Genomic DNA, 26,778 nt, shown 5'->3' with positions numbered 1-26,778 from the left:
ACAAAGATTTTATAAATATGTGAAGTCCAGAAAGGCCGAAGGGAAATCTGGAATCGCTGAATGAAATAAAAAAGATTGTATCAGAAATACAAGTAAAGCACACCAGAGATCTGAGGCATATTTTTAAAATAGTCTCATATAAAACAAGGCATGCTGGAAACAAATACAAAATATTTATTACCCCAAAGTTTAACAACTGAAAAATAAGTTTGTTTAGTTTGTCAAAGTATTGTTTAACTCGAAAAACAAAACCACTTGACATTTCTGTTACTCAAGCTAACTTGCTACAAGTTATAAAAGTTACAAAATTTTGACTTAAAAATGTCTGATTGCCCAAATTTACTTTGTTATGCTATGACAAAGAACACTAATTTTTAAACGTTTTGAGTATTAAATGGAATAATGTTGTTAACATGAATGTAAATAACTTTCCTATCACTAACAGGCCAACATATACATTAAATACCCCCTTGCAGAAACAGGGCATGCTCATGACAGCACTGTGTGGAACTTAACACGTCTCACTTCACACCTCTCACAGCACAGTAACAACCTGACTAGGACAGCGAGATTTCAAGAACATGTTAGTCACTCTCCACTGGCGTAACTGAATATGGCAACGTTCTCGTCAACTGACTCCTCATTTCCCTGTCTCCTCTCTCTACAATCCTTGTCTCCAGGTTGGAACGGCCCTGAGGAAAAAAGACAGAACAATTATAAATATATAGGTAAATTTTTAGGAAATCATATTGATTAATGTTAACTTTTAAAAATGTATACTGATTTGCCTCAGTTTTTTACGTTAAAGGACAACATACATGTAAAAACTGCACAAAGTGTAAACACGTGGCAGTAACTCCGTTCTCTTTTTCACCTGTGTGGGATGCGCAGCAGAGGCCCACAGCCAGCTGGGCCCGTCTTCTTCGTCCGTTCTTCCCAGCCTCTGGTAGGTTTGTAAAGCCTAGAGGGATCTCTGCCAACACGGTTTTCAACCTGAACTCACAAGTAAAATAGCACAGTTAACGCGTGGCAGCCAGGTTGGTATGGTAACAGAACAACTGTAAAACACACACTTGACGTGAACTCAACAGTAATAAAACTGTGAACAACCTCTTCAGTAGACTTCCAGTTGTGCTCCGTAGCTAAAATGAACACGGACGGCATCGATCTATTAATAAACTAGTACTGTTTATTTCTTCCTAGTTCAACTATTTTACTCTATTTCTCTCACTATCATCCTACTGTCTTCTATTATGAAAGAAACATAATCCAAGGGTGAAGTGCTGCAGCCAAACCATGAACGCACCACCACCACCAGTCAGTCCTCGGCTTCACCCGTTAGGTCACATCTTCCAAGCATTAGTGAGATTCAGCTATGCTCATAGCTGCAGTCAGTTGAAAACAGATTCATTTGAAAGAATGAAAAGGGTGATGAGTATACAGAAACAATTCAGGCCGGCACCGCAGCTCACTAGGCTAATCCTCCGCCTTGGCGCCGGCACACCGGGTTCTAGTCCCGGTTGGGTTGCTCCTCTTCCAGTCCAGCTCTCTGCTGTGGCCCGGGAGGGCAGTGGAGGATGGCCCAAGTGCTTGGGCCCTGCACCCCCACGGAGACCGGGAGGAAGTACCTGGCTTCTGGCTTCGGAATGGCGCAGCGCGCCAGCCGTAGCGGCCATTTTGGGGGTGAACCAGAGGAAGGAAGACCTTTCTCACTGTCTCACTCTATCTGTCAAAAAAAAAAAAAAAAAAAGAAAGAAAAAAAAAAGAAACAATTCAGAACGAAAGAAAAAGGTGATTAAAGTCTTGGAATTCAAACAACAGCTGCTTTAAAAATGGTTAAGCTTTCTAATATGCAAGTACATAAGTATGAAACATCAAGTAGATGATACAGAAATAAAGCAAGACATAAAGAAACAGATGTAGAACTGGGATGCTCTCTCACAGAATACCTTTTGTTTTAATTGTGCCAGTCGTCTTTGTTTTTCTGCCTTTTCATCTTCCTTTGCCTGTCTATCTAGAATTTTCAGTTCAAGTTTTTGTAAATCCTAAATGAAACCAACAAAAAGAGAATGTTAAGAAAGTAAAATTAACCAAAATTTGTTTCAAAGTTTAGCTGTTTACAAGTAAAATTAAAGTACCTTAACTGTCAGTACTCCTTCAATATTAACTGTTCCAACCAAGACTAAGCTCATCTTCTCTGAACAGCAGTGCCACTCCGGGTCTCCCCTTGGTTAGGGTGCTCTTGTCTGACTTGATGGTTCCATCTAAAACTCCTTTTACTCAGTGAATGGACTCCACTTTCCCTTACCAGTACAGTACAGGCAAGTCTGCTTTAGATCTCATTTCATATTTTGTTTTTTGGATTCTCTTTTCCCTCATTCTTTTATCCTACGACCCGCTTTCCTTTCTGGGAGGCAAGGCGGCCTCAGGAAGGTCTTCCTACGTGGATTAACAGGAAGGAAGTGCAGTCTCCACTCTCAGTTTCTGCATCTATATTTTTCCCTCTTATTTTTTGCCTCACAAATGTTGCCGCTATAGATTTTAATACATATTAACAATTCCTCATAGGTGTATCTCATTTTCAGGTTCCCTCCATTATCTTGTTTAATAACTGTTTGGATTGAATTTCACTTTGTTAGCGTTTAGAATTACCCGTAATCCTACCACCCAACAATAACCTTGATTCCTTTAAGTAAGTATCCAGTATGTACAATGCACCTGACCTCCTGAGTCTGGGGACACACAAAACACACAACACCCTCTGTCTCACGGAGCTCACGCCACGGAGGGGCTAGCAAGTCATCTATGGGCAAAGCCAGGGGGTCTGGCTGGGAAGACAGCACATAGGGCCTGTAGCTGCCTTTCCGGCCTCACCTCCTGCAGCTGCTGTCTGCTCCTTGAGGCCCCAAAGGTACTGAAGAGTTTACAGGCTCCCCACAGGCCACTGTTACACTCCCCCAGGGGCTACGTGTGCTGCTCCCCCTGCAAATCTCTGTCTCTCCTCTTCCTGTCACTTCAGTCCCCACATTCCTCGTCTCATCACAGGGACATCTGTGCACACCTATCCTTCCTGCTGGACCGCCAGCTGCTGGGAAGCAGGGGCCTGGCTGTCACACTCCGGCATCCTGACTGCTGCTGGGAAGCAGGGGCCTGGCTGCCACACTCCGGCATCCTGACTGCTGCTGGGAAGCAGGGGCCTGGCTGCCACACTCCGGCATCCTGACTGCTGCTGGGAAGCAGGGGCCTGGCTGCCACACTCCGGCATCCTGACTGCTGCTGGGAAGCAGGGGCCTGGCTGCCACACTCCGGCATCCTGACTGCTGCTGGGAAGCAGGGGCCTGGCTGCCACACTCCGGCATCCTGACTGCTGCTGGGAAGCAGGGGCCTGGCTGCCACACTCCGGCATCCTAACTGCTGCTGGGAAGCAGGGGCCTGGCTGCCACACTCCGGCATCCTAACTGCTGCTGGGAAGCAGGGGCCTGGCTGTCACACTCCGGCATCCTGACTGCTGCTGGGAAGCAGGGGCCTGGCTGCCACACTCCGGCATCCTGACTGCTGCTGGGAAGCAGGGGCCTGGCTGCCACACTCCGGCATCCTGACTGCTGCTGGGAAGCAGGGGCCTGGCTGCCACACTCCGGCATCCTGACTGCTGCTGGGAAGCAGGGGCCTGGCTGCCACACTCCGGCATCCTGACTGCTGCTGGGAAGCAGGGGCCTGGCTGCCACACTCCGGCATCCTGACTGCTGCTGGGAAGCAGGGGCCTGGCTGCCACACTCCGGCATCCTAACTGCTGCTGGGAAGCAGGGGCGTGGCTGCCACACTCCGGCATCCTAACGAGGTGCAGTTCTTACACCGCAGAGGCACTCAGTTTTTGCTGAAGTGAGCGTGGAAGTAATACCTCCACGTGTCGCATTTAGATATATTTACATATCATTTAGATATATTTACACGTCATGTAGATAGATTTACTCACTCTTTCTTGAAACCTGGAAATTTCATCAGCGGCAGTTTTCCTCTTTTCTGCTTTTTCTGCCTTTTCCCTCCTCTCCTTTTCCAGCCTCAAAAACTCCTCCTGTTCTTTCTTCTGCTGGGTGTAACTTTCTAGTAGCAATTTTAGCTTCAGCTGGCGGTGGCGCTCTTTCTGCTGCTTCTTCTCTTTCTCTTCCTCTTCTTTTAACTGGGAAGCATATTTCATGGACAATTCTATACTTTTCTGCTTTTTCCAAGCTTCAACTGCCAATTTCTGTTTCTTTCTTTTTTCCTCTTTCTGCTTCTGACCGTCTTCTTCTTCATCATGAAGAAGCACAGGCACGTTATCCGCCTTTTCCTTTAACTTGAAAATTCCCTCCTTTTTTTGCTGCTTTTTAGTTTTCCAATTCTGAATAGACTAAATGATTTTTAAAAAAAGATAGCAAAAGAAAAGTGTTTTTAAATAACCAAAATTATGTGAAAATACAACCCCAATTCCACCTTATCAGAAAGAATAGTATTTGCAGGAGGCCAGGTAATTAAGATTTTTTAAGTTTTGTTTTGAACAAATGCAATTTTTTCCTACTTCCACTTTTTAAAAAAATTGTTGTCCTTTTAAAAACTCCGAATTACAGACGTGTTGGCCTTCCTCTCCCTCTTAACGCCCAGGCTCCCGAGGACTGCGGCTCATACAGAGCCCTGCTGTCCACCTGCTTGTGTGTTTCCATGGGCAGTATCCCCGTCCTCTATCATCTCACTTCTTCCAAATTCTCCAGTTTATCTTTGTCTGATCAACTATCAGAAGAGAAAATAAAACCGGGATGCTCAGGGCTATGCATTCCCAGCTCCTGGCTCCATCTGGCTTCTGTGGACATCTGGGAGTGAACCAGCGGATGGGGGAGCTGGCGTGCGGGCTCTCTCCGCCTCTCAGACAATTTTTTTTTTTTAATGGAAACTTCCCTGTTCAAATTCTTAAGCTCAGCAAATTTAAAGCTGAATTCCTATGGCTTCCTCAGGCCTTCTCTTCCTCCAACATGTCCTACTTTAATAAACTGCATGTCCATTTTCATACCCCTTTCCATCTCACCCCTACACACAGTCAGCCATCAAACATCGTGCAGTAGAGCGGCTGGGAACAAGAAGAGTGGGCTGGAATCTGGGTGACTTCTTACAAGCAGCACTCTAACTTGCGTTTGCCCCTGGAGAAGCGGTTCTCAGACTTGAGCTTGTAGCACAGTAACCTCAAGGACTCGTTACAGCACTGACTGCTGGGCCCCCTCCACAATCTGATCCCATCTGCGGCTAGAGCCTGCTAAACCCTAACAAGTTCCCAGGCGATGCTGATTCTGCTGATGTAGGGACCAGTTTAAGAACCCTATGTTTTCAGGATCCTGAAAAAAGAAAGGCCCAAATAATTCTTAATAGCTTGGTATTAATTTTTTTGGCTTGGTTTTTGTTTTTAAAGATTTACTGACTTATTTATTTGAAAGCCAGAGTGACAGGACAGATCTTGCATGTGCCAGTTCACTTCCCAAATGGTTGCAACAGCCAGGTCTGGGCCAGGCTGACACCAGGAGCCTGGAACTCCATCCTGGTCTCCCTTGTGGGTGGCAGGCCCATGTATTGGCACCGCGTTTGGAGGAAGCTGGATGGCACATGAAACAGGTGAGACCTGGGGTGCTGGTGTCACAAGTGGAAGCCTCACCTGCTGCACCCCAACACCAGCCCCTGGTTGTTAAGTCTTAACCTCTTATTACACGGGGTGTTGAGTCATAAATTAGTGACATTTCAAAATTTTTCCTTAAAGCCCTGAAAGTCAGTCTCCCTAACTCAACCTCTTTCAGTGGAGAAGACAATGAACACAACAAAAACCCCAGCCGTGTCTTCTAAAACTACACTAAACATGGAACCAATGTTTCTTCAAGTGCTCCCTGGGTATGTCATCATGGATGGAAATTCTTCTCTTGTCAAAACAAGGAAGTTTAGGCCGGCGCCGTGGCTCAACAGGCTAATCCTCCGCCTTGCGGCGCCGGCACACCGGGTTCTAGTCCCGGTCGGGGCACCGATCCTGTCCCGGTTGCCCCTCTTCCAGGCCAGCTCTCTGCTGTGGCCAGGGAGTGCAGTGGAGGATGGCCCAAGTGTTTGGGCTCTGCACCCCATGGGAGACCAGGAGAAGCACCTGGCTCCTGCCATCGGAACAGCGCGGTGCGCCGGCCGCAGCGCGCTACCGCGGCGGCCATTGGAGGGTGAACCAACGGCAAAAGGAAGACCTTTCTCTCTGTCTCTCTCTCACTGTCCACTCTGCCTGTCAAAAAAAAAAAAAAAGATAAAAAATAAAAAAAAAAAATAAAAACAAGGAAGTTTAAGTTCATCATTAAAAAATCTATTCAAAATCTATTTAAAAATGGCTCTGACTTAGATGGCCTAAACCCACGGTTCTCACCTCTCACCAAGGGTGATTTTTGCTTTGCAGGGACATGTGGCAACGTTAAGAGACATTACTGATACATTTAAGAAGTTAGGAGCATCTAATGGCCAGAGGGCAAGGAAGCTAGCCATCCACAATGCACAGAACGGCCCTAAATATCAACATTGCCCAGGCTGAGAATTCTGATCTAATTCAAGCCAGAATCATATTTTTGTGAAAATGGAACTTAGGTATTTGCTACAATCAAGAGCAAATTTTGGCTACTTCCCCTGGAGTAGCCAAAATTTTGAGTCAATGAAGTAAACAATGCGGTTAAAGTTCAAAACTCTCCAGGAAACTTTTAAGAGTCAAGGCATTTTTCTACTGCTTCTCGACTTTCTATGCAACACGACGCAGCCTGTGCTGTATCACCCCGTTTCAAGTCTGGGTGGATCTGGGGACCGGACACAGGCTTTTGCCCATCATCTGCAGTTCCGACCCACGTGCTGCTTCTTGGGAGCCAACCGTAATTCTGTTATGTGCATGAAGTCACTCAGCCCCTGAGCCTCCACCGCACTTCTGTCTCACGTGGGAGGAGCCTCGCACAGACACGCATGGTGGACAACGACTACTTCAACTCCCCTTACCTCCTTTTTCCTCTCCTCCAGAGCCAGGAGTCTCTGGTACCATCTCTCGTGCTGCTGCACTTCCTCCTGCGTCCTTCCTGGCAGGTGTTCCAGAGCCTCTCCCACGAATGCCGGCCTCCCTCTGTGCTTGTTCCTCACCCTCACGAAGCTCTGGTGATCACAGTCATCCCAGCCACCCTGCCGGCCTCCTGTCTGTTGCAGGAATCTCTCGAACTCCACGACTTCTTCTGGAAGGGTGCCTGGTGTCGCCCGGTGCCCAGGAGCTCTGCTTGAGGGTGCTCGGCAAGTTTTCTCTGACTCTGGACTGCCCAAGGTCCATGTGTCAATTCTTCTTGATATGGCTGTCAACTCATTATTCGTTGTTTTCTCTTCTTTAATGAGCTCTTCATATCTAAAATTTAAAAGTATAAGAACATAACAAGTCCGTATTGGCCCTTCATTCGCCCTTAAATTGTTTCTGACTCTCCATATCACTTTCTCCACTAACATTATTAACAATCTTTCAATTTCTTATTCGGGTTTTATGGTTGCCAAATATGGATAAAAATTAATTTTAGCTTTACACATGAAAAGCCATCTACACCCTAAAACAAGAGAGATGTTATGTTGCTTTTGTGTAAGATTCATTAATTATGTAACAGCAAAATGCTCTGTATATGGCAACCTAGTCTAAGTCAAACATTTTTAAGTTGAAATTTTAAGACATACATCAACCTCTGCTCTTCTTTAAAGGTGTTAATCGCATTTTCAATTTCTTCCATCATTTCTCTCAGCTTTTCAACAACTGTAAAACAAGAATCCACAGAAAAGTTACTTTATATCATATTTGAGTAGGGCAAAGAGTTAATATATATGAAGGAAAAAAGTGAAATGTTCCTCTAATTTAAAAACATTTCTTAACCTAAGGAATAAGGAAACTATGTTCAAAAGTTAATGTTTATGATTGTAGTTGTTTTCTCATGACATTTTTTCCTATGCAACCCATCATTAAATATTCTTTTTTTATCTATTTTATCATTTTATTAGGAATAATTCCAAATGGGTTAAGAAGAAAACTTATTCATTGAGTCTGATGAATTTTCCAAAAACTCTTAATGAAACTATGTTCACCAATGAACAATAAAACATCAGCAGAACTATCATATACTGTGCAAAGAGTCAGGCTGATACCAAAAGCAACATGCAACATAAAAAAGATACAATAGAAAGGAAGACAATCTGCTGAGTATATAAAAAAAAAAACCATCTCACTATGAATTCTTTGCAACCAGCACAGAACTAATTAGCTATCAAATCCAAACCACGCCAAGGTAAGTTTGGCTAATGGAAGCCAGGAGTCAATAATGGGGAAAAATAAGTTCTTCAGTGCAAGAGAGCTGAATAGTGTTTTGGGAGCATTTCCCTGGATGGTACAAGCAGTATTAGAAAATCTTTTTGGCAAGGGACAGAAATAAATACAAACGGAATGCTACATTTTTAAATCAGCAGGCTGTCCCAGGAATGACAAAGGTATCAATAAAGTAACAAGGGGATAACTTTAAAACATTACTTGTTGTGAGCTCAAACATTCAAAATGGATTTATTTAAAGGTGTCACAATAGCTATGTCCAGGCATTTAGGCTTAAGGGAAGTAAAATTAAAAGAGGACACTTTTTTCCCCAAGGAGAATTTCTTTAAATCCAAGCATATTGCTCAATAGCAACATTATACTTGGTAAACAATAACTGGCAACAAAGTAAGTTTAAACGCTGGATTATTCTGCCCAAACCAGTCCCAGATCTGTTTAATAACCAAGATGCAAACTAATTGTGTTGTAACAAGCCTAGACCAATTCTATCAAACACCTCCGTGGTTAGAGTATCCAGTTTGTTATGGAAGCTCATTTGACAGCCAGTCAAGTCCCATACAGACCAGTTCCTTGTGTAGCACAAGTGGCCTGAACATACCATGTTCTGTTACGAAGAGTCTGAAGACCTAATTTATCTGTCATTTCACTGATGGCCATAGCATTTGGCAAATCCTGTCTGTTCGCAAAAAGCAGCAGTACTGCATCCTGAAGCTCGACTTCCCGAAGCATTTTCCGCAGCTCTTCTGCTCCTTCCTGAATTCTTTCACGGTCATTGCTATCTACCACAAAAATAAGACCCTGGGTATTCTGGAAGAAATGCCTCCAGAGAGGCCTAATTTTATCTTGACCACCAACATCCCATACTGTGAAACAAATGTTCTTATATTCTACTGTTTCCACGTTAAAACCAATGGTAGGCACGGTGGTGACTCTCTCCCCTAACTTCAGTTTACACAGCATGGCCGTCTTGCCCGCAGCATCCAATCCAACCATCAAGATGCACATCTGCTTCTTGGCGAAGAGGCGGGAGAAGAGAGAGGAGATAGTGAGGCCCATGGCAGTAGTGGCACTTGCTATGGGCAGAAACAGAGGGGTCTGGGGCGTCCCTGGGCCTTCTTTCACCCTCCTGGCAAACTGGACGAGAAAGAGCCGAGGAAGAAAGAGGGTGGCAGGGGTGGCTCGCCGGCTGGTGCGTCGGACGAAGCTCCGGGACAGACAGGCACTAGCGGGGCAAGGACCTGCTTGGCGACTGCCGCGACAGCTCAGGCTCTGGCTCTAAACCTCCGGCTGTGCCACGTCACGCGGCGGCCGCGGCGACTCTGGCAGCGGCCCGGCCCCTCCAACGCCCATCATTAAATATTCTAACAGCACTGAATATCCTTGCGTATGTATTTTAGAAGGCTCAAAGTATACTTAGAGGACAGGTAAGTCTTGCAGTGCTAAATCAAAAAGCACGCCCACCTCTCCATTTGCTGGATGCTGTCTTACTGTCCCTCCAAGAAGCCCCTTCCTGGGTACCACAGCCATTTCCAAAATGAGAGGCAGAAATCATCACTGATCTTCTCTTCAAAAAATGTGTTGATGTATTTGAAAGACAGAGTGACAGAGAGACAGGGAGAGGAAGAGACAAGGGATCTTCCATCAGCTGGTTCACACCCAAACGCCTCCAGTGGTGGGACCTGAGAAGGGGCCCCGGGAATTGGGGGGGGGGGGGGGGGCACGTGGGTGGGAGGGACTCACACACCTGAGCTGTCATCTGCCTCCCAGGGGCAGGAGAAGTGCTGAATTACCAGTGCAGTAGCCAGACTCTGGATGACGGGGTACAGGCAGCCCAAGTGGCAGCTTAGCCCTCTGCACCACGATGCCAGCCCCAACCATCACTGATTTAACGGACATATTATCATTAAGAAGCCGGAGTCGTTTGTTACACTGTACACATTCTAACCCTTGCCCATTTTTCTATTAGGTCATTTCCCTTTGTTGCTCTAATTTGCAGGCACTCTTTTTGGGTATCAGCTTTTCAAATTACAAATCTATTACTAATACTTTCTTAGTTCACCTTTCAACTTGGCCTATGGGTTTAAGTTTTTTTTTTTTGTTTGTTTTGTTTTGTTTTTTTGACAGGCAGAGTGGACAGTGAGAGAGAGAGACAGAGAGAAAGGTCTTCCTTTTGCCATTGGTTCACCCTCCAATGGCCGCCGCGGTAGGCGCACTGCGCTGATCCGATGACAGGAGCCAGGTGCTTCTCCTGGTCTCCCATGGGGTGCAGGGCCCAAGCACTTGGGCCATCCTCCACTGCACTCCCTGGCCACAGCAGAGAGCTGGCCTGGAAGAGGGGCAACTGGGACAGGATCGGTGCCCCGACCGGGACTAGAACCCATTGTGCCGGCGCCGCAAGGCGGAGGATTAGCCTAGTGAGCCGCGGCGCCGGCTGAGTTTTTTAGAAAAGTAAATACACGTGTCCACTTATTTATGATTTTTTATCTATCATTCTTATGGAACCTGATCCTATTATGAAAATATTAATTCATGTTCTACTTTGATCTTTTTTATTGATCTGATAACTGTAACTCATATCTGTCAGTTTTAATCCTCACTCTGTCCACACGCTTCATGTGCACTTCGCTTCACCTCCCCAGCAACCCTATGAGATGACCCTGTGATCATCTCCACCTCAGAGCCAAGGAATGACAGCTCAGAGAAATCAAGCGACAGCCCTCAAATTTCACAGAATACCCAGGGTTCGACCCGAGACCTGATTCCTTAGTCCTCACAGCTTGAGTGCTTTGCTTTACTGCTTTGATGTGTCAAGGATTAAGGTTGGTATAATCCAGCAGGTATTAATACAATTTTGTTTTCTTCCAAAAGCTAAGATTTGCTCCAATAAACCTTCCCCTATGTATGAGGGTGGTTTCAAAAATTCATGGGCAACATGATTCTAAGGTGTTTATTCTGGTGCACAACAATCTTGAATCCACACATACAAAAGGTCTTCAAGCCAGCATCCCATATCAGAGTGCCAGCCGGGAGTCCCAGCTGTCACCTTCCAATCCAGCCCCCTGCTAATGCACCTGGGAAGGCAGTGGAAGACGGCCCAAGTGCTTGGGCCCCTGCCATTAATGTGGGAGAGCTGGATGGAGTTCCTGGATCCTGGCCCCAAAGTGGCCCAGTCCTGGCTCTGTGGCCATTTGGGGAGTAAAACAGTAAAAAGAAGACTTCTCTCCCTTTCTCTCCCTCTGCCTTTCAAATAAAACAAAGTTCATAAAAAATGTGTATTTATGAAAAATTCATGCCTAGATTTCATAATTTTTTACACCAAAATTTTATGTTTTAATCCTATTTTCCACAAGCTTTCTGAAGTCCTCTCGTATCTGAGATGCCTCTGAAAGGTAATCGTTCCACAGGGAAGTGATGGGTACGGCACCAGGTCACACGTCAGGAAATCAGTCTTTCCCCATGAATTACCTGAATCTTAACTTTTTTGTACCATAGATTTTCCAGGCTATACATGACACTACTATCTACCCCACCTACCTCACAAATTTCTAAGGGTTTGTTGTACTTTAAAGAAAAAAAACTACATAAACACCAGATGTTACAGTTCTCCAATACATCCTTATTAACACCTACAAAAGGTTTAGCCATATTAACACCAAACCAGAAAGCAGACATATCTCATATTAGAGAAGTACAAGTTTTTCTAACGGGCAATAAAAATACTAGTACATAGGCAACACTACATTTAAATTTACTCACAATCAGGTGTAGGTTTCACATCTTTTAACTGATGCTGGAGCTTTTTTACATTGTTATGTATTTTGGCCAACTGCTGCTGGATTTTTGCTCCTAAAAGGAAGAAGTATGTATTTTAAAATAATGACAAATGTCACTACAACTCAAAATTCTATACAGAAGACTGGTCACAATCGCTCGGTGAAGATCGCCAAGAACAACTAAATAAACAAAACAGACTGAACAACTGAAGTACCCTTGACCTAAACAAAGCCCTCCCAGTCTCCCCCAGTCTCCCCAGTCTGTAAAAGAGCAGTGGGTTACATCTTCCCCTAAGAAGAGAAATGTCTTTTCCCTACGTGGACACTGAGCTACTGAACACTGTTGTACATCCATGCAGCAGCATTAAGCACAGCCATGTTTTGTTTTTTCTTTAGCAACGTCTATTTTAATTGTTGTAATTTATAGAAACAGAATTTGATCTTAGCTCTAGAGCAGAAATATTACAACTGCTTAACCAGTATTAATTCTATGAATCCTTGGGGCCGGCACTGTGGCATAGTGGGTAAAGCTGCCGCCTGCAGTGCCAGCATCCCATATGGGTGCAGGTTTAAGTCCTGGCTGCTCCATTTCCCACCCAGCTCTGTGCTATGGCCTGGGAAAGCAGTGGAGGATGGTCCAAGTCCTTGGGCCCCTGTACCCACGTGAGAGTCCTAGAAGAAACTCCAGGCTCCTGGCTTTGGATTGGCCCAGCTCTGGCCGCTGAAGCCATTTAGGGAGTGAATCAGTGGATGGAAGATTTTCTCTCTCTCTCTCTGCCTCTAAGTCTTCTCTTCAAATACATAAATAAATCTTTAAAAAAGAATTCTATGAATACTGACAAACCTAACACAGCCTCCAAGGCAGGGCTGGGGTATCAGCCAGTACCTCAGGTACCACTGAGGGCTATCAATGCCACAGGCTGTGCAGCTCAGCTAAAGCACAAGCCTCCCACATTCAAAGCAGAGAAACAGATGCGAGTCTTAAGGACATTTTCAGACGGTCTCTACCAGCAGCAGAAAGAATGAATTCTTCATTTATACTTTTTGAAGTAAAGATCTTTTAGTTATGTATTAAATTATTAGGCTAATGTCATAAGTATTCATTTATACATATATATGCAAATAACAGTGATAATATTTTATCATCATTGGATACTTCATGTACCCTCCTCTTCTTTTGTTTCTGTATCTTTTCTACAATGAGCAGGAAGTACCAAAGGCGCTGTCCAAAAATCCTTAACAGTAACTTGTTGATCAAGTTGACTCACCAGACTGGAGCCAATGCTAATATTCGGTCTAATGCCCTCCCAACTGAGCTATTTCATCTGGGCAGCCGATGCGAATATTCAAAACAACTCTTCCCACCCCCTAGTATATAATTCTGTATTTTTACTACAGTTGAGTAACTCCATAAAAGTAGAAACTTTGTGCAATTTATTTTAGAGGGTTTTGCTCACTGTTGGAACTATAGGTCAACAAACCTCTCCAGTAAAGCTAAGTAATCAGGGAAGTATGGCTGGTTTTTGCCACAGTTTGATTAGCTACAGAAATACTACTACACGGCAAATCATCTTTAAACTTATTTGTGTCGAAGTCACCTTCTGCACAGTACAGCATGACGTGAGAGCCAGCTAGGCCTATGGGAACTCTGAGGGAAGCGCGGTATTTACTGCTTCCGGGCCGTGATACATGGAGGGGAACTCCCCTATCGTTGCATTCGACAGTGCCTTCCTTTCTCCCCTGGATAAGACAACGTTACTAAAGAAACTAAACTACAAACTGAAGAGAAATAAAAAGGTAAAAATAAAGTTGCCTTATAAAAGGAAGTATCAAATAACCCAAAAAGGCACAAAACAGGACACTCTGCCTAACAGCATGACCAAGAAACAGAAAGATCTGCCTCCCAGCTGTCTGTAAAAGAACTGAGGTACACTGAAAACTGTTATATCCGCGATGTCTGCACTTCTCTCTGAGTCAAAGAGAAGAGAGAAGTGGAAATCCGGCATGCACAGCAGGTCCACTGTCACGCCACCTGCAGACAGAACGATGCTTGCCACCACTGACAAAAGGTGACGTCTAAAATGGGGTAATCTTGTATTCTGAAAGAAAAACATTATTACGGAACTTCCTTTATTTGAAATAAAAGAGTACCATTAGCAATCTAATCCCTATACAGAAAGTCCTAATATTTTATAAAGTTTACTTGCTATCTTTTTGCTTTAAGCAAAACTAAGTAGTTTTTAAGATTGTGCAGTATTGGGGCCAGCACTGTGGCATAGCGGGTAAAGCCGCCAGCTACAGTGCAAAGCCATCACCTGCAGCGCCAGCATCCCATATGGGTGCCAGTTCAAGACCTGCTCCACTTCCAATCCAGCTCTCTGCTGTGGCCTGGGAAAGCAGCAGAAGATGGCCCAAGTGCTTGGGTTCCTGCACCCTCATGGGAAGAGCTGGCTCCATATCAGCTCAGCTCCAGCCCTTGTGGCCATCTGGGGAGTGAACCAGTGGACAGAAGACCCCCCGTCTGTCTGTCTGTCTCTCTCTCTCTCTCTCTGCCTCTGCCTCTCTCTAAGTCTACCTTTCAAATAAATAAATAAATATTTAAAAAAAAAAATCGATTGTGCACCATACAGACTCTAACTCTGTAAAGGCTAGGATCTAGTACTCTGTTGACAATGATGGATACGCAGCGCTCTCCGAGGCAGTGTCTTATGGATCACCTCACTGGATGCACAAAGCACCCATCCTGGAACAGCAGGGGCAGGAACAGAGTATGGTCGGTGAAACCCAAGGGGAAGCAACTGTGCGACCTGGTCATTCCACAGGACTACTGAGCACAGGTTCAAGACCTGCTACTTCTCCGAGTCCAGGCCTCAGTCGATGTCAGAAGGTAAGATCACAAAGTCCAAGAACCAGTCAGCTTTCAAGAAATTTTAACAGCATTTATTGATTTGTCAACCAAAAAAGGCCCCTCTTTACTATTAAATCAGAAAATAATACAAGTATATATGGAAAGCAACCCAGTTAGAATGACCAAATAGTGACCCAAGGGAATGAAGACATGCCTAAAAAGACAAACCCAGAACCAACTGAAATACCCTGACAGTGAGCACGACAATCAATCAGAGGGAAAGGGCAGAGTGAAACTACAACTTAATATCACTCAACAGTTTTTAGTTCATCACGAACACAACTTACTTTCTGTTTTCCTGCTGTTAATCAATTTATTTTCCAATTCTTCCAGCATACTATGCTCAATTCTGAAGTCACTTTTTTGGTTGTAGAAATGATTGTGTTTATCTTTTTCTATGATAATAACTCTTTAGGAAAAGAAACAAATGGTATAAATATAATATTTTTCATTGTTTAAAATACGAAGACACTCATAATAATCAGTACTTTAGATTAATCCATCCAAAAAGTAACAATACACTTATAGATCAATAAGGCTAAGGAGTCAAAACAGCAGTCAAAATATTAGTAAGAAAACAAAAAAGTTCTACTAAAATCGACTGTCATTTGAACTGTTATTTGAAGCATAAAATATTAATTCCCTTAGCCAAGACATTGAACCCCTCCTGGTGTGAAGATCCTTCTAACTAAAATGTGAGTGATAACGGCTCTACCCCCTGAACGGGATGTGACTAACATCAACTGGATGTCCTGGGAGCGTCTCTGTACAACACAGATGCACACGGAAATGCAAGACTTATCACTGCCAACCACGAGGACAGGGAATTCAGACCATTCAGAAGATGTGGCATTCACTCACTCTACAGTTTCTTCACCTCACTTTGCTCCTTGGATCCAGTCTACTACCAATGAGGAATTCTAATTCCTAGCTTGAGCCTTCAGGTAAAACAAAGCAAAAAAAACAAAGAAACAAAAAACGGTGAAGGAAACTTTTCTGGTTGCGCAAAGAAATTAATTTCACCAACATCTGCTTTCTTTCTCCCAGAAGGTGGAAATTCATAGGAGTATTTCTGCTACCCTGGTGAACGAGCAGTGAAGCACCTCTGGCCACTGATTTAATTTCACACAACCCGAGAGGCACGGCCTAAGGCAGACTTCCTAACCTTTCCATTTTTCTACACCCAGAGAAAACTGACATTTATAAAGCACACTGAGGACGACAGCTGAGACTGCCCAGGGGCCGAGGGAAGGATCTTAGCTGTCTGTTCAGGAAGCCTGTGCTGTTTGACAAAGCAGGCAAGGAAGACAGGGAAGTCAGAGTTCAGTCCGCACAGCAACTACCGGGTGGACGGTGGCCGCTGAAGTCCTGTGTCCAAGACTGGGAAATCCAGGTGGGCCCCGGCTGGATGTGGGGCAAATTACTATCATCTAGTGGCAGTGTCCGCCAGGACACAGGACACGCTGTAACAGGTATGTGCTGATGTCCCTGGGTTAGGAACATCCACCTACAAAGACGTGAAACACGTAGTCATGGAGACAAGCTGCCCAACAAGTGAAGACACTCCGTCTCCCTCCTAACAGGAGAAATGGAAATGCAACAATACCACAGGAAGACCGTAGACCAACGGACTGCATGTTCTGTGGGTAACACCGGGGGAAGCATGCCCTCTCGTACGCTGCTGGTAGAACTGCAAACTGCCAACGGAGCACAATTCAGCAGTATTGACCTCATTCGCAAGTTTATCTCCCTTTGGTCCAGCACCTTCTTTCAGGAATTTATCCTGATGATACATTCTCACATGCAAAATAATGTGGATCTCGATGGATCCTGCAATTAAGTGCAGCACTGTCTGTGAGAACAAACTACTTCATCCAAACGTCTGTCAGTACGGGGCAGGTTAAATAATTAAGGCTATATTCATATACGGAAGTTCAGTGAGTACTACTGTGTTCTATGAGTTGTTAAGGAAAGATCTCCAGAATGACATGTTTTCCATGACAAAGACTTTGCATGAAAATACTAGCTACACGAAAAGCAGAGAACAGTAAGCTTACTTCCCGTATAGACTCTCAATATGATATGCATCTCATACTACTCTGATCCAACAATTGTATCTCTCATTTTACTTTTTCTCTGCTTAAGTAAATGCACTACATTATACGATTTTACTCCAACATACTTCCGTGTGCGCCTGTAGAGCTTATGGATATTTGACTTATATAACTACAACGCCATTATCATCCCTGACAAAGCCAGCAAGGCCTTAGTGTCCGAGATACACTAAATTTTTAAAAAGCAAAAACAAGATGAAGTGTATACAGTAAGTTATCTAAAAATGGAAAAATATGCATTTTGTATTTCTGTTTCCTCGTAAGCACATAAAGCGTCTGTGCAAGATGTACAAGAACCAATTCCAGCGGCTGAAGGCAGGCCCTGGGCAGCAGGGGTCAGGATGGAGCTGACACTTCCCACTGGGCACCCTCGCGGACCCACTCAACCAGGTCAGGTACTGTACTCTAAGCTGTTTCTCCTTTGTGTTCAATGAGAACTGCTGGAGAGAAATACTCTCTCAATGAGTTTTCCCTACACCTTCTAATGGATGAACAAAGCCTAATCCAAACTGTCAAACTGGTTGGTTAAATCTATGGCCTTGAGCCACTTAGAGGAGACAGAACACCACATACCAAAACCCCTAACCTAGAGTCCAGTACTATCTAGGCTGAAGTATTTTGGAAATTGTTTTGAAAATTATATTTTCTCAAGTTATGGATATTGAAGATATGAGTATCGGCAAACTTCAAGCATACATCATAGACTGAGTATCCTAACATGAAAAGCCAGAATGTTCCAAAATATGAACCACTGGAGCAATGACATGATGGAAAATTCCCCACCTGACCTCAAGTGACAAGCCATGGTCAGAAGCCAAGTGCACTAGAAATACAGTGTATGGAATTAGCATCAGGCTATGTGGCAAAGGCATAGAGGAAACATAAATGAATTCTGTGTTTAGGCTTGGGTCTCATCTCCAAGATACCTCATTATGTAACGTGCAAATATTCCAAAATCCAAAAAAAAAAAAAATTATGAAATCCAAAACACTTCTGGCCCCAAGCATTTTGGACAAGATAAACCTAACCTGTCCCATTAACTGCAGTCACCATGCTGTCCATTAGATCCCTGGACTTGTTAATCTACAACCACTGTGGCACAACAGGTTAAGCCACCACCTGCAACACTGTATCCAACATGAGTCTCAGCTGATCCACTTCCAATCCAGCTTCCTGCTGACACACCTGGGAGGCAGCAGGCGATGGCCCCCGGACGTAGGTCCCTGCCACCCACGGGGAAGACCTAGACAGAATTCCAGTTTGCCGGCTTCACTCTGGCCCTATCCTGGCCACTGCAGCCATTTGGGGAGTGAACCAGTGGAAAGAAGGTGGATCTCTCTCTCTCTCTCGTTCTCTCCTTCTCTCCCTCTAACTCTGCCTTTCAAATAAACACATCTTTAAAAAAAAAACAAAAACAAAAAAACCCTCCAACCTCTAACTCTCATCCCCAGCCCGCCGTCCCCGGCCCCCTAGCAGTCGCCCTTTCTCTGCCTCCACAAGCCCAGCTTCTCCAGAGCCCACGCTGACACGGCATCGTGGGCATCATGCAGCGCTGTCCTCCTCTGTCAGGCTCGTTTCACTTGGTGTAACGAAAATAATTTACAAGAAGAACAGATCTCAAGTACTCCCACCACACACACACACACATACACACGGCAACTATGTGAAGGGATGGGTATGGACATGGTGGTTAGCTTGTCAGTGTATGTCGGGCCAAAACATCACACTCTATACTGAAATACATGTAGTTTTTATTTGCCAATTGTAACTCAAAGCTTGGAGGAAAAGATCTAAGTATTTGTAAATGTAAAGAGTTCAATTGCCAAAAGGAACAATAAGACAAACCTTTTCAAATCTAACCAGTCTGGTTTTCACTGGCCAGTTCCTCCATGGAGAATGGCCACCAAGTCTGGCCCAGACACCATTCCTCACCACAGGGTCCTTGTCTCCTCTGCAAACTGACGCTCTGTGACTCAAAGCAGCGTTTTCACAAACTCTCAGACGTAGGGTGTGGGGTGCTCTGCTTTCTAATTCTGGTTACCATTCCTCACAATTTTTATCTTATCATGGGGCTACTGCCAACACTGAACGTTCCAGGAACATTTAACATAAACGGAAACTTCTCCACTCGTGCAGAGAGGGTCTGAGAGGGCCTGTCCTAGTGAGATCACACCCTGTACAAACAGGGTTACTGGAAGGTGCTGGTCACAAAGAGAAGCAGTGGTTCTCAGAGTGGCTGGAGCCGGTCCGGAGTCCCCGACACAGCCACCTGCTAACCATGTGACAGACGGACAGATAGACAGACAGACAGGGTCTCATCTACTCCTCACATCCTTTTTAAACATGGCACTCACTTCTATAAAGTACCTTCACATCTACCTGTTGTTCAATAGCCCAAACTTACTCAAGACACTGACTTAGTGCTTACCCACAGCTTTGAAATGAAAATGTCCTCAAATCTGTTACCTGATACACAAAACCTAAAGACCTGTTATGCTTCCCTTGACTGAAAATGGTAAAAATAAAACCGAAGTAACTACTTAAAATTAATTTTGTATTAAACTGCCTATTATCGCTGTCCATTTCACACCCCCACCTTCCTCCTGCTAGGTTTGACAGGCGAGTGGCCATCATTTTGCAACGTGATGTGGACTGGGAAGGGTGGGGTCAATTAATCTTACATTACCACTATAAAATGGCTAGGAGGCTCTCATACTCACTGATTTCTCAGTCTCTCTGCTGTGCGCATGAACTCTGCTTTCTGAGTCCGGATGACCTTCTGCTTCCAGTTCTGAAGCTGAAAAGGACGAATTCCGCCAGAAGAGCCAAAGCCACCCTCACTCTGCACAGAGAAAACAGTTTCCAACCAACAATGAGAGCGCTAAGACAGGAATGTGGAATTTTTCTGGAAATAAAATATCCATCATGGGGAGTTTCTCAGGTGATATGTTTAGGGCTAACTGCATTTAATGTTTAAAAAGTGCATTTTTATGGAAGGAGTATCTCTCTTAAAAAGCTAAGCCGAAACTCTGGAGCCAAGTGGGGTCTCCACCTGCAGAGAAGCCCTGCAGGTCCGATCTGCACTGTGCCCACTCAGCGGCAGTCCCACGGCCACGCCTGCGGAGAGGCACCGCGGAAGTCCCTGAGTATCCTAACATGAAAAGCCAGAATGTCCCAAAAGCGAGGGCACGCTGCGAGCTGAGTGTGTCACTCAACTCCGGGGTCCTGAGGGGCTCCCAGAGGAGCCCAGGGTGCCCCTGAGCTAGCAGACCTGGAGAGCAACCTGTGCACGGGGCAGCTGCGCCCCGGAGGGCTACTTCAAACAGGGTGCACAGTTCATCCAACCGCATTGCAGTGGGAAGACGGCAAAGATCGCTCACTGGCTTCCTTATGCCTCTGGGGAAACAGAAGGACTAGAAAAGAAAACACCTTCAGTTGGGGATTTCTCAGAAAACACTTTTGGGAACGCAAGAACACCACAAGTTCTTCGTTGAAGGCAGCAATGGAAGAGCTCTGGAAGTAGGGGAGTAATTACTAATACATTTCTTTTGCTTAGAAATGTGTCCCAATGTCTTCCCAAGGTGCTGCCCAGCCTAATGTTGGGAAGAGGTGATAAATGATGAAGACCGAGTGGGGACGAGACGGACTTCAGTGTTTCCGCTCTGTGGCGACAGCTCCAGAACAGTGTATAATACTGGTTTTTATATACTACCTGTTATAAGGAACAATTTCATTCTGAGAACACTAAACAGCACAGTGAAAGCCGATTTCGCACCTCACTACAAAACATAAAATGATCTGATAATTTCTTTTGACTTAAATTGCTTCATTTCTGTTCACATAGCCTTTCATCAGATGTGTTCCTGTACATAACTGTGAAAAACCAAACACAAGTTTAAAAGGCTCTTACAGACCGAACACCAAATGATAAAGAGTGCGGGAATTTTGTATAACCAGGGCTAACACAGAGGACTCAACTCTTTGTGTAATTAAGACTTAGTGGTTTTTCTTTTTATTTTTCTAATTTATTTATTTTAAAGAATTACAGAGAGAGATCTGCCATCCACTGGTTCACTCTCCAAATGGCCCCAATAGTCAGAGCGGAACCAGGCTGAAGCCAGGAGCCTGTAGCCCCATCTGAGTCTCCCAAGTGGGTGCAGGGGCCCAAGCAGGTGGGCCATCTTCCACTGCTTCCCCATGCACAGTAACAGGGAGGTGGATTGGAAGTGGAGCAACTGGGACTTGAACTGGTGCCCATATGCAATACCAATGTTGCAGGTGGCAGCTTTACCGAGCGTACCACAATGCTAGCCCCAAAGAGTTGCCAAAAATTTGTAAAATGCTTTTTATTCTTCAGTGTACATCCTATGAAAACTAATCATTTAAGAGAAGCTAGGAATGCTTTCATAATTGGAAAATACTTTTCCTTAAAAGGAAAAAGATGTTTCTCATTCAAAGTGAAAATCCCTTATATATGAAGTCTTCAAAAAAGCTGATGGAACATTCAGATTATGAAAAAACTAACATGGATTTAAAATTATTTTGCACCAGAACAAACTCAGTCTTTTCACTTCACTTTTTCATTAAAGTTTCGAGGTGCCCTCGTGTATTCATAGACTAGTACATACACACACATAAACGGGATCTGAATGATCGATCATCTGCCTTAGAACAATAGACAGAGTCTTAGAATGGATTCATGAGTTTCATGAGGTCTATTTTTTGTTTGGGCTATTTAACAGTAATTCAAATTACTCAATAACAAAAAAAAATTCTATCTAAAATAGACAAAAGGCTTGAACGGTCATTTCTCAGAAGCATACAAATGGCCAGAAGGTGTATGAAAACGCTGAACGTGGAAACAGAACTATCACATGATCTTGATCCCTGACTCTCACTCGCGGGCGTGTCCCCACAGGCAGTGCTGTCAGTGTATGGACGAAGAGCCTGCACCCCGGTGTTCACCGCAGCAGGCTTACGGCAGGTCGCCAAGGCACTGGACCCAACCTAAGAGTTCATCAAGGGATGTGTACAGAAAAGAAGTGTGGACTGCATGCTCCCTGGAATCCTACTTGGTCTCCTACAGCATGTGTGAACACAGAGGGCGTGGTAAACGAAGTAAGCTGGGCAGAGGGACAAACACAGGATCACACCAGAGTCTGAAGTCAGACTCCTAACAGAAACAAAGCAGTAGGTTGTGGTCCCCAGGGCCTGCAGATGGCGGGCAACAGGTACAAAGCTACACGGCAGTGGGTTCCGGTACTCCATGCCACAGTGAGGTGACTAGGATTTAACTGTTCTTATCATGAAGCTGATAAATATTTGAAGTGATGGATAGGTTAGTTATTCTGATCATCCCACAGTGTATACACGTATGTAACATTATATACTATATATATATATTTATAAACACACGGGTATGCATATATAAAATTGTCAATTAAAACTAAAACTAAAAAAATACCTAAGGAAATGTCATGATTGAATACAGAAATGCTCCTACTTAAGAACAGCCTTATTTATTATAATTAAACCGTTCAGCCTGGCAATGCCTAGTAAAGCTGCCTTTTTTGAGTTCCAAGACAAGGATTTCACAACCACCTGAATTCTTACGGAAGGAATGTTAATATAGGCTATAGTCACTTTACAAGAAAAATTTATCTCAGAATCTGTTTTATTACTTAATGCTTTTTAAAAAAAAAAAAGATTTTATTTATGTGAAACTCAGAATTACACAGAGAGAAGAAGAGGCATAGAGAGAGAGAGAGGTCTTCCATCTGCTGGTTCACTCCCCAATTGGCCTTAATGGCCAGAGCTGTGCTGATCCAAAGCCAGGAGCCAGGAGCTTCTTCTAGGTCTCCCATGCAGGTGCAGGAGCCCAAGGACTTGGGCCATCTTCTTCTGCTTTCCCAGGCCATAGCAGAGAGCTGGATTGGAAGTACAGCAGCCGGGACTCGAACCGGCGCCCATATGGGATGCCAGCACTGCAGGTGGCGGCTTTACCCACTACGCCACAGCACCAGCTCCTTAATGCTGTTTTATTTTGTTATAAAGATTTTTTTTCCTGTAGGCAAATACTTTGTTATTTGGTTATTTATGATCTAACTGTACTTTAAAATTATTTATGTATTTAATTTTAAAGCTTTACTTATTTGAAAGGCAGAGTTAACAGAGGATAGATAGATAGACAGACAGACAGACAGACAGAATCTTCCATCTACTGGTTCACTCTCGATGGCCACCACCATGGCTGAAGCCAGGAGCCTCAAACTCCATCGGGCTCTCCCACATGGACAGCAGGGACCCAAGCACTTGGGTCACCTTCTACTGCTTTCCCAGGTGTATTAGCATGGAAATGGATCAGAAGTGGAGAAGCCAGGACTCAAACCGGGCTCACATGGGATGCCAGCACAGCACAGTGGCTTAACACGTTGTGCCACAGAGCCGGCCCCAAACCCTTGTATCTGTACGGTACATGCACAGACATTTTGCCTTGGCTCATGTCCCCTACCCCACTTCATCCATTGTCCTGTTTTTGTCCAATGTCCTACACCCGTCCCGCGCTCTGTGACTACACTGGGTCTACTCTGACAACCGAGGAAAAGAGCCTTAATGTAACGACACCTGCAGTCCCACTTACCATGTAAGGCTACGTGTTCACGGTGCTGGGGATCAGGACACGTAGCCCATCCCCCTGAGTACACACAGCCCAACACACACGCGTAACACACTCTGAGCTGCCGTTCAAAGTCAGAAGTCGAGGCAGGAGCCTTTGGTGCTGTGTTTAAGATGCCCGTGGGACTCCCACACCCCGTATCAGAGGGCCTGGGTTTGAGCACCAGCTCTGACTGCAGCTCCCTGCTAACGCACACCAGGGATGCGGCGGTGATGGCTCAATACTGATGCCCCTGCCGCCCATGTGGGAGACCTCCGCTGATCTCCGGGCTCCTGGCCTTGGCCAGGGCCTGCCCTGGCTATTACACACATTTAAGAAACGAACCTGCAGATGGGGGCTCTAGGTCTGCCTTGCAAATAAACACAATAACAAAAGAAAAAGTGTTTAAAAGTCAGAAGGAGGGGCAGGCAGGTAAAGCCGCCACCTGCATATGGGCACCAGTTCGAGACCCAGCTGCTCCACTTCCAATCCAGCTCTCTGCCATGGCCTGGGAAAGCAGTAGAAGATGGCCCAAGTGTTCAGGCCCCTGCACCCGCGTGGGAGACCCAGAGGAAGCTCCTGGCTCCAGGCTTCGGATCAGCCTAGCTCCGGCTGTTGGGGCCAGTTAGGGAGTGAACTAAGGGATGGAAGATCTCTCTCTCTCTCCTTCTCTCTCTGAGTAACTCTTTCAAACAAATAAATAAATCTTAAAAATATATATTTAAAAAGATAAAAGTCAGGGGGCCAGCACCGTGGCTCACTTGGTTAATCCTCTGCCTGCATCCCATATGGACACCGGGTTCTAGTCCCGGTTGCTCCTCTTCCAGTCCAGTTCTCTGCTGTGGCCCGGGAAGGCAGTGGAGGATGGCCCAAGTGCTTGGGCCCCTGCACCCACATGGGAGACCAGGATGAAGCACCTGGCTCCTGGCTTCGGATCAGCACAGCACCGGCCGTAGTGGCCATCTGGGGGGTGAACCAACAGAAGGAAGACCTTTCTCTCTGTCTCTCTCTCTCTCACTGTCTATCTATCTGTCAAATAAAAAAATAAACAAATAAAAGTCAGAAGGACTGCAGAGACTATTAAAGGGGTACTCCAGGAGCCAACAGCAATAAATGCAAGCCACCACAGCAGAAAGCGCCATCCATCTGTTACCAGGCCAGGGCCAGCACCGCACTGTGCGATACTGCTGGAGACAATTCCTAAAACTCCTAACTCAGCAAGAACGGCCGGGAACACAGGGGAACGGCCGCTGAGAAGCGGGCGGAGATCTGCTGTCTTCAGTCTGAGAGGCAAAGCCGGGAGGGGTCGTGAACACAACACACAGAGGGAGGGGAGCATTTAGCCCAAAACCTGATCCCAGCCTCAGAGGGTCCGGGCTCAACTCCCAGCTCTGCCCCATGCCAGCTTCCAGCCTCCGCAGCCATCAGGACTGGGGTCCCCCACCCACAGGAGAGGGGACGGAGGGCCCAGCTCCGGACGCTGCGGGCACTAGGGGTGAACCGCAGGAGAGCGAAATAAATAACACAGCTGGGGCGCACCACTGCCTCCCGGAACAGGAAAACCCCAGACTCCAAACCCTGAGGCCATTAAGGGGGTCACAGTATTTGTGAAGACACAGGAACGATTATTACAAAATAATGTAAGGTTAACGTCGCAGGGCGACCTGGGCACGCGGAGACACGGCCCTGGGGAGGGGCCCAGGCCGCTCCCGGCGCCGGACCCCTCAGGACCGCCTTCGCGGGCGGCAGCACGAGGTCAGCAGGACCCGGTGCTCGGGCCCACGACAGGCGTGGGGCTGGGGGCCGGGCCGCAGGCTGCGGGGAGGGGACACGGCCGGCGGACCCACCCCTCCCGCCCGCACACCTGCGGCGCCGGGCCCGGGGCGGCTCGCCCGGCCGACCACCCCCCACGCACGCGCGTCCCCACCCGGCCCCCTCCCCCGCGGAGGCGCGGACCGCCCCGAGACCCCCGGGCCAGAGCGGGCCCGCCCGGGACGACCCCGGCGCCGGGCCTGGGGAGGGGAGACCCCGGCCCCCGCGCTCCCGCGGGCGCGCAAGGCGGGGACACAAGGGGACGCGGACGCGCACGACGCCCGTGCCGGCCCGCGCCGTGCGGGAACACAGCGCCGCCCGCCGCAGGCTCCGGCCCCGGCCGCGCCCTGCCCGGCGCTGCGAGCCCCAGGGCGCAGGGGCACGGCCGGGGCCGGCTCGGCTCCGCGGCCCGCACCGGGCCTCAGCCACGCCCGGCCGCCGCGCCCCCGGCCCTGCCCCTTACCTGTTGCGGCGCCGGCGCCGCTCCCACGCCGCTGCCGCCGGCCGCGCCCGCCCCCGCCACAGCCCCGGCCACCGCCGTGGCCGCCGCCGCCACCACCACCGTCGTCAGGGCCGCCATGTTGCGTCGGCGAGGCGCCCCTGCCGCCACGGCCCCCGGGCCTGGGGGCTCGCGCTCGGCGTGCTCCCGCCTCGACCGACGGCGCCGCGAGGGGCGGGGCCGGGGCGGGGCCGGGGCGGAGGCCGTGCCCGCATGGTGGGCGGGGCCGGGGCGGGGCCTTGGTAGCGGGGTGAGGGGAGCTGGGGCGGGGCCGCGTTAGCTTGGTGGGCAGCGTTGGGGCGGGGCCGGGGCGGATTCCGTGCTAGCGTGGTGGGCGGGGCCGGGGCGGGGCCGGGGCGGGGCCGTGGTAGCGGGATGGGGGAGCTGGGGCGGGGCCGCGTTAGCTTGGTGGGCAGGGTTGGGGCGGGGCCGGGGCGGAGGCCTGCCCGCATGGTGGGCGGGGCCGGGGCGGGGCCTTGGTAGCGGGGTGAGGGGAGCTGGGGCGGGGCCGCGTTAGCTTGGTGGGCAGGGTTGGGGCGGGGCCGGGGCGGAGGCCGTGGTAGCATGGTGGGCGGGGCCGGGGCGGGGCCGTGGTAGCGGGATGGGGGAGCTGGGGCGGGGCCGCGTTAGCTTGGTGGGCAGGGTT

At 47.1% G+C, this 26,778-nt stretch overlaps 2 protein-coding genes across 2 annotated transcripts; both read right to left on the bottom strand.

Moving 5' to 3' along the window:
* Positions 1–26,213, bottom strand: CCDC112 (coiled-coil domain containing 112). The gene is made up of 10 exons (XM_062189824.1): positions 26,097–26,213; positions 19,887–20,008; positions 15,340–15,461; positions 12,128–12,217; positions 7,732–7,807; positions 7,024–7,414; positions 3,974–4,387; positions 1,950–2,045; positions 875–993; positions 1–692 (listed from the first exon to the last, which is right to left on the bottom strand). The coding sequence occupies exons 1-10, from the start codon at positions 26,211–26,213 to the stop codon at positions 662–664; spliced, it is 1,578 nt and encodes a 525-aa protein (XP_062045808.1). The 3' UTR covers positions 1–661.
* On the bottom strand, positions 8,906–9,562 carry LOC133758620 (ADP-ribosylation factor 4-like). The gene has a single exon (XM_062189823.1). It carries the CDS (start codon positions 9,425–9,427, stop codon positions 8,918–8,920), a length of 510 nt encoding a protein of 169 aa, XP_062045807.1. The 5' UTR covers positions 9,428–9,562; the 3' UTR covers positions 8,906–8,917.
* Positions 26,214–26,778: the final 565 nt, after the last annotated feature.

Source organism: Lepus europaeus, chromosome 4 (assembly GCF_033115175.1).
Source record: "Lepus europaeus isolate LE1 chromosome 4, mLepTim1.pri, whole genome shotgun sequence".
Taxonomy (NCBI): Eukaryota; Metazoa; Chordata; class Mammalia; order Lagomorpha; family Leporidae; genus Lepus; species Lepus europaeus.
This window is presented reverse-complemented; position numbering and strand designations above follow the sequence as displayed.